The 8,717-nt window shown below is 32.5% G+C and overlaps 1 protein-coding gene across 2 annotated transcripts; it reads right to left on the bottom strand.

Annotated features, from left to right (window-relative positions):
* Positions 1 to 1,580: 1,580 nt before the first annotated feature.
* Positions 1,581 to 5,469, bottom strand: LOC105978161 (aspartic proteinase oryzasin-1). Of its 2 annotated transcripts, none has more exons than XM_013003578.2 (14): positions 5,167 to 5,469; positions 4,184 to 4,540; positions 4,030 to 4,090; positions 3,830 to 3,924; positions 3,611 to 3,723; positions 3,352 to 3,520; positions 3,207 to 3,246; positions 3,058 to 3,122; positions 2,810 to 2,923; positions 2,644 to 2,708; positions 2,402 to 2,558; positions 2,197 to 2,316; positions 2,016 to 2,104; positions 1,581 to 1,902 (listed from the first exon to the last, which is right to left on the bottom strand). In XM_013003578.2, the coding sequence occupies exons 2-14, from the start codon at positions 4,523 to 4,525 to the stop codon at positions 1,818 to 1,820; spliced, it is 1,515 nt and encodes a 504-aa protein (XP_012859032.2). In that variant the 5' UTR covers positions 4,526 to 4,540; positions 5,167 to 5,469; the 3' UTR covers positions 1,581 to 1,817. The 2 variants fall into 2 exon arrangements, with proteins under 2 accessions (XP_012859032.2, XP_088682367.1); XM_088826241.1 differs by having other exon boundaries at positions 5,088 to 5,332.
* Positions 5,470 to 8,717: the final 3,248 nt, after the last annotated feature.

The following is an 8,717-nucleotide window of genomic DNA, read 5'->3' on the forward strand; positions in this document are numbered from 1 at the left end:
GAAAAACAGTTCATTTAGAACTATACATGTAGATCTTCTCTTTATGTCAATCCAAGCATCAGACATGATTGTTCATCAAATCTTATTACACTCGTGCTTATTGAAATCGATTTGATTCTTCATTTCCTTCACTTCTTTAATCAAGATAGTCCATTTAATATCGTGGTAAGAGGGAGCTTTAAAACCTAGACCATGTCAATCTATCTCCTCACATGATAACTAACTCGAGATTTATCACTGGTATAAAACCACATGTTATTCCTTTGCATGCATTTTTTTCTCAAATCCTTCTTGAGTAGTTGATTCATTGTTGTTTGAGATCAACCTACTTTTCCTTTCCGTTTTAAAACTGAATCTAACTTCGTTTGTGTTCGTTTCATCGAAATCAAAGTACCATACTCATACACTTTCTTCTTTCTTATTTCCTCTATCTCAACAAGAATTGCTAGAGCCTTAATCATTCAGGTTTCACATCATCCGGAACATTTATGTTCGCCACAACATTGTCATTTGTACCAGCAAAGATGATTTTTCAAACAAAAGACACCTCCTGTAAATAAGTTAGCACAATATTTGGATTGAGATTTCTACGCATTATTGTCAATATCAATGCCATGTTCCAACCCAAATTTAAGGTCTATTTCCAATAGAATTATTTCTCTTCTTCTTAATCACAATTAAAGAATCACAATTAAAGCACTATAAGCCCCCAACATTTTAATTAAAAATCTGAAAATTAAATAGGAATAATGATGTATTAAGTAAATGTTGAATATTAAACTAACAATCAGACAAATAATGAAAGTAAAGTCATCAAAGAATGACTGAACTTCTGAATAAGAGCTAAATAAAAACCTAGTGAACAATGTATTCACCGGCGTTGCCTCCTCCCTCGTCGCCACCTTGCCATATCGCGAAGTATAGGGAAATTAGATCTTATTCGGGCAATAGGGTTTCTAAAATTTAGTTAAAAAATCAGAGATTTAAGCCCAAACTTGAAGGCTATGTTTGTTACCGTTTTCAAATTCTTTCCACACTTTCCCCAAAATGAAAATTATCTTTCTACACTATTTTCATTAACTTTCCCCAAAACAAATTCAAATATTTCTCTCTCTAGCAAACATGATTTGACCGCTACAGTGAAAATTGTCTTCACTAAAATACAAAATCAAATCACTTTATCTTTTAAATTCTTCTTCCAACACCTTTCAGACATGATTTGACTTGCTACAGTACAAATTGTCTCCTCCCAAAACACAAACAAACTTTATTTAATTTTCAAATTCTTCTCCCAAAACATCTTTCCTCAAAATAAAATGGAAATGAAAGCCCAAAAGCTTACCAAACACAGCCGAATTGTTTGCCCATATTATACTCAGACCGAAATCGTTAAAATGACAACAAAATCACGATTTTACTCCGATTTCACCACAATTTGACTACTTGTAAGGGTGTAAAATCATAAAATCTTACGATTTAACGGTTTAAATCCCGATATTACAAATATTTCAAGCAAAGAAACTGATCAAACAAAAGCCAAACTTTTCTATATTTACATATGGATGCAAAAGAAATACAAATTCAAAGGATGAATCCCACATGCATGTAAACATGGAAATAACATTGTACTTGTTTATGTTCAGTTCATTAGAATCCATACACAAAATTATTACACATATATAAAGTACAAAGGCTACACCATATATCATTACATAAATTACAAAGGAGCCCCTCTTAGCCTTTCTTAAACAAAAACAACTGATGACTAATGGGCTTACTGTTTAATTTGTTTTTACAAACCTTAATTAGCAATATCTTCACGCAGCTTCAGCAAATCCCAGCTGGAGATTGCCGTAGTCGAACACAGTGTGGTACGCCCCCATGAACACGTCTCCAAGAATCCTGATCAAAACAAAACCCCCCATTCGTTAATTTCCGAAACAAAGTTTTTTTCTTACATGAATTTATATATTTAATTAAAGAAATCATAAAAATCGATTCTTTTGTGAACTTACCAAAGTGGTCCGCGAGGAGGCGCGACGTCCAAAGCCATGAATCCGCTGATGCAAATAGCGGTTTCACCTTCGCCCATTTTCAGAATATACTGCCCCACGAAAGAAAAAAGAAAAACAAAATTCAAAAAATCAAGAATCTTTGGAGAATTAGTCACAATAGTGAATCAACGAACAAACAAACCTGTTCGGGAGTTAGAACGTAAGCTTTCCCACCAATGGTGAAGGTGACATCTGTCATGTTCGATATCGTGTTGCAATCGATTAGGGACTCTCCAGCTGGACTCGGAATGCTCTCGCATAGCTGTTTTTTTAATCACAAAATATTAAATAAATAAAATAAATATAGACGACAAAAAAACAAAGTTCTATATAAACAATATGCACACCTGATTGACGTAATCGAGCACTTTTTCCTTTACTTGTTGATTATTAAGCTGATTTCTCATCCAAACGACGGCCATCTCACAAGCCGTACATAACGGATTTTCACTAACCGATGCTCCCTCACTCGTCTCCTTGTCAACGACCATTTCAATATTCGAGCTGCAAATTTCAATAATTTTGTTACAAATTACACAATAAAATAGATTTTTTAAGTTACGAAAATGAAATTAAATTACAATCAGACCTTACAGACTTGGATCCTTTGGTAAAGCATAGACCTAACTGTGAACAAACTTTATCGGGTTTTACCTGCATAAATTCAATTAACAGTTGATTAATTTAATTTTTCGAGATTGTATCTACAAATGAAAAGAAATTCGAAGGTATAATAAATAAAGGAAAAAACGTACCCCGGATACAAGTAATTCCCATATCATATCTCCGTATTGGGAGACAATTTCTTTACATTCGGTGCTCACAACTCCTTCTGCTCCGATTGCGTGGTTTATTTGAGTCACAACAGTCTGAAATTATTGCTCATTCGTTAATTCAGATTTTTTATTTATTTATTTAAATCGATCTATATATTGCAAATTCAATGTGACAAATGAAAAAAACATAATATAAATATAATAAATAAAACAGTAGAAGCACTTACGGTCGGGCCAGTAAGCAACGATGTACCCGAATCCACAATAGCAGAACAACCATCTTCACAAAAACCTGGTACAATAATTCGTTTAGATAAAATTATTAATAATAATTAATTATTTACAAAGTAATTAAGACTAATACGACAGAAATTACCGGTCGACTGGTTTCCGATGAGGAAATCGCCCATATCAAACTGGTAACAAAGAAAGATTACTTACTAGTATGATCAAATAAAAATCAATGTCACAACATACATATATATATATATATATATATATATATATATGTATGTATGTACCTGCCAGTAGCCTTTTTCAGTTACGGGAACGTAAGTATGGTTTCCGATGTAGTGGTCTGGATCAACTCCACCGAAGATTATCTCGCCTCCAACTTCGGCTTCGGTGTCGCGATTGAGCCAGAAAGAAAATACCTTCTCGTCGACAAGACCTTGGTCAACCATATTGTACCTTTCATTTTTTTTTGCAATAGAATAATCAATTTCTTTTCGAACGGTAAAAAAATTTATTACGCAAAAAAAAGTTAGTTCGGAATTATACCAGACTGGCACTGCATCGCCGACGGAAATTTCTTGGAAACCAAGACCGAAAATCCCGTCGAATTTGGCAAGGACAAATGTAAGGCTTCCCTCACGTGTAGCCTCGATAAAAACCTGAAAAATGGATAATATTAATTGAAAAATATATACGAGCGAAAATGGCATGTAACGTAATTTAAAAAATAAAATAGGGAAAAAGAACGGAAAAAGGAAAACGAACTTGATCTTCGACCACAACATCACCAACTAGAACATTGTCTTGGCTAAAATATCCAGAGATTGACCCCGACCCGTATTGAATCGAGCAAGGCTTCCCTGAATTTTTGAAATATATTTACAATTTAGTTATATAAAAGAACTTTTAGCAGCAGATATCGATCGAAACAAATACATTGCTTAAAAAAACTTCGATTTTTATACCAATCTTAGTATACGTGCTGGACTTGGTGGCCTTAAATCTCGAATGGAAATAGCAAGCAATCTGCATAAATAAAACTCGACTTAGTACAACAGTTTACAGAAAAATAAAAATAAAATAAAACAAATGTGACGAATATTAGATAAAATCACTTACGGAGAAGTAACATTTCGCAGACGGAACCCATAGATTGGAGCTGCCGGTGTCGAATATAACGGTAAAATTCTGAGGGGGCGAACCGATACTAATCTCTCCATAGTATTGAGCATCCATGTAATTCTTCAAATACACCGTCGTATCTTCATCGGAATCGCTGAGTTTGAGCTGTCGATTCTCGACGCGTGTTCCGTATCTACCCTCCAATCGAGCTTGTCTGGCAGCACAAATGGAGGGCAGGTCCAACGACCGCCTTTTCAGACTAATTCTCCTTAAACCATCCGAAGAAGGGATTAAGACAGCCCATAAACATAAGACAGCCAGCAGATAGTTACACTTCATTTTTTCAAGATGTGCCTGTCCAAGAACATAGTCAAGAATTAAAGATGCAATCTTTATGGGGGTAAAATGGGTATTTTTAAAGATTCTGAAAATATGTAATCAAAACTCCATACAAGTTAATCCTCTATAAATTCATAGAGTAGTCGGGACAATGAAATTCTATTAATTTAGCGAATCATTAAATTATCGAGTTAATAGTTTAACATGTTTTCACCGAGTCGGGACGAGAGAAACTATTATTTAATCGAGGTTATTAATTTATCAAGTATTAGTTTATCGAGGTTCTGCTGTAGATGATTTTTATACTAGTTATTATGAGTTCAAGAAACACACACTAGACCTAAATAAAATCACACACACACACACACACACACACACACACACACACGTGTTGAAAAACACAGTTCTAAAAATCAACTACATCAACACACACTCAAAACCTTCAAGATCACATCTTTGATACATCAAAAACAGAAGATGAGAACATATGCAAAATGATCAAGAAAAACCCTGATTGAAAACTATTTACACATAATAAAATAAATAAAATCAAGAAACTTACACAAAATTGCTGACTGAATAAATCACTAAAATCAAGAAAGCTGTGAAATAAAAGATTTTAGATTTTGGATATTTCGAACCTGGGTTACTTCAGAAGAGCTTCAAGAGCATAGCAAAGCTACTAAAAAGTCAAGTAATGAAAAGCTTATAGAGATGAGAATTTAGTACAGTCCATAAAAATTAATTAAAAAAAATAAGGAAATATTGTGTAGTAAGGAAGTAGATATTTTCTGAACCAAGTAGATACTCTTTTTTGTCTAGAGTGAAACAGTGGACATTCTTGGATGAACACGTGTCTCCATATGAGTGGTGGGTGGAAACGTCACGTGCATTTGGGCGCGTGGGGTGTTAAAACAGAGGTGGGTAGGTTTGAAATTTTGATCAAAAACTTGATAGACACGTGCTGCAAAGGTATTAGGCAAAAAAGAAGGGGAAATTGCGAAGAAGTTTCCTCTTTTTATCCGAAAATAAATTTGACTGGCGGATGATTAAAGGTCCCAACTTGTTTATTAATTAATATTTAGGGTAAATTACAAACACCCCCTGAGGTATGTCAATTTACGAAAAAACCTCTATTGTTTGGATAATTACATCTACCCCCTCAACTATGATTTTTTCCTTTCACTCCACCCTTATGGTGTCAAATTCAACATAATCATCTAGATTATGTGAAATGTGCTCTAATTTGTCCTCGTTTTGTGTAAAAATACAGTTTCTGATGCACCACAATCTGATATATACAAGTCAAAAAACTCTTATTATGATCATCTTGCTTCAAAAAGTAGAGTTCGAATAAGATAAAACGGGTACAAAAGTGACAATATTCTATATAATCTCGAAGACTCCACTAAATTTGATGAGTTAAGGGGTGGTTGTCATTATCCAAACAAGAGGGGAGTTTTTGTAATTTGACCATACCTTAGGAGTGGTTGTAATTTACCATAATATTTAATAATAATATTATATTAATTGTCGTGGAAGATTATGGTTCAGATTTCCGTTTGTTTATTATTTTATGGGGAGGAAATAATTTCTTAGTTCACCCAACAACTATTGATTTTTTCAGCCCTGCAAGATTCATGGCTTTTATATATTAATTAGCAATTAGATATTTGTTGTTTAATGCGAAAAATCTATATTGAAAATTGATGCATGATCACTTTATCGATTGAGTTAAGGCATCTCCAATCATTTAACTTTTGCGACGCTATCTGCTAAAAATAAATGATTATACCATTTATCAACAAAAAATTGACCGGAAGGCTAAATTTTAGGTGATCGAAAATCAATTGTCCAGCTCCTGTTGACCGCAGTTAAATGAATAAAATAATAATTAAAGCACTAAAAAAAAGGGAACCTCCAAGCATAAAAAATAATTTTGGATTGTGGAAGAAATGAAATTTCCAGCTTCCATATGCCCCATATTTGTTCTCAATAATGCTGCTATTTAATTTAGAAAGTAATTATTTTAAATATTATTTATTGATATTAACAATTTGGCATTATAACTTTCTGATTTCTATTATTCATTAATTATTTGGCAGATTGTATAATTTATAAATATCTATTATAATAGAAAAATTGAGAAGTAATTAAATATAATAAATGGTATAAATATAGATGGTATGATTGGAGTACAAAGTTAAATTTCACTTGCTAAAACAAGGTTCCCCACCTATACTAGATATAGCATTTGTGTTTTTACCTTACAACTTTGCAGATGCTCTTAGAGAGTTCATCGACGCGATTGCGATACACAAACTTCAACGTTAACCTGATAAAGAATGCATGTTTGTCTGACCTACAGAACATACTTAAATTCTTAAAAAATTATGTGGATAAAGCATAAAACAATTAAGTAGACAAGAAATTATGTACGACGATATGGTTTAATTATATAGGTTGTCTGAGAATAACTCGCTATATTCACGATGTGGAATTTGTTGTACTTCTTTTATGTAGGATTGAAGGGATTGGATCATTTAGGTTGAAAATCAACTTTGGACCTATTTCTTATAAAAAATGTTTTCACTTTCCACGTAATATATTCGATGAATGACTTGGTTATTAAATTATTGAAATTCATGAATATAATAAACCAATTGTAAGTCTTGCTTCAGTTATGCCTTTATTTTATGGGTGTGGAAGAGTTATTCTCTAAAGATACGCACGAGTTTAATTGGATTTGTTTTCTGTTTGTCCAAATTGTGTCTGTTGATTATACAAACATGTACTTTTTTAGGTTGGTATAAATACGTTATTTTGGTTCGATGTAGAAATGAATGTTCGTATATCATCAAAGTTACGATTCGATGTAGTTCACATAGAAATATATATGCTTTTCTCGACAAAGTTCTCTGTGTAATCAATTCACTCTCCAAAGTAAGCGTTCACTACCAACAAAGATTAGAGCTATTGTTTGCAAAAGAAGGTCTAATAAGAAAAATAATAACGTATTTAAGGGTAATTAATTTTGTTTTTCTTTTCTCCAAATTGTGCTTATTATATACAAACATGTATCTTTTTTGGTTGGTACAAATATGTTATTTTGGTTCAATGCAGAAACGAAAGTTCGTATATCATCAAAGTTACGAGTGTTATATTGTGTCTCTAATCGGTACGGTGTAATATACATTGCAATATGCTTTCCTCGACAAAGTCATATATACAACCAATTCACTATCCAAAGAAAGCAAAGAGGGATGTTCAATACCAACTCAAGAGGATTAGAGCTATTCTTGATAAAAGGGAAAAAAATAATGTATTTGAAGGTAATTAATTATTGTACTTATGAAAGTCTTGGCAATAATTGGTTACATTTTCATCTCACTGTTATTCCTCCCTCGAAACGAATTCGTGTTTGTTAAGGTTTAAAAAAAAATTTCTAAAACAACTTCTAAAGTTTTTCTCTCCTTCAGACATTATGTGACTGCTACAGTAAAAAGATTTGAACTACAGTAAAAATTGTCTTCACTAAAAAGCAAATAAACATTACTTTATTTTTCAAATTATTCTTCTACAATACATTTTCTAACACATTTAAACATGATTTGACCGCTACAGTGTATTTGTCTCATTTCAACTTATAAACAAACATTATTTTAATTTTCCAATTATTTACTCAAAACATATCTACCCAAAATAAAATGAAAATACCTCCTGGAACGTATCCAAACATTTGCCCTTGTTTTTTACTTAACTAAGAAATACGGACTTTGCTGCGACGGAAATATATTTTTTAACCAGCCAATGTGTCACTGTGTTTTCCTAATTAGCAAGCAAAGTTTCAAGTTTCAACTTTGATCTTTCATTGTGAATGGAGCAAATTCAACCTTCCATGGAGCTAGCAAGAGTCCAAAAAAAAGAATCTCTAAAAATTTATATCTTTTGAAGTGGATGTCTAAGCTTTAATAGGGGTTGTGCGTAAGTGTTCAAATCTAATATCAATTTGAATTACTGTCAACATTGTTATTGTGGTACTAGCCAGTGAAGAAGTCAGCGTAGGGCCAAACAGAGCCCCCTCGAATTTTAATTTTTTTGACTACTATATACGTATATATAATTTTTGCATTTGTATTTTGCTCCTATAATTTTCAAGAATTTACTTTTATATAAAAAGTAAAATTAAGTA

This window comes from Erythranthe guttata, chromosome 2 (genome assembly GCF_056151865.1).
Source record: "Erythranthe guttata isolate IM_541 chromosome 2, IM_541, whole genome shotgun sequence".
In the NCBI taxonomy this organism is placed as follows: domain Eukaryota; kingdom Viridiplantae; phylum Streptophyta; class Magnoliopsida; order Lamiales; family Phrymaceae; genus Erythranthe; species Erythranthe guttata.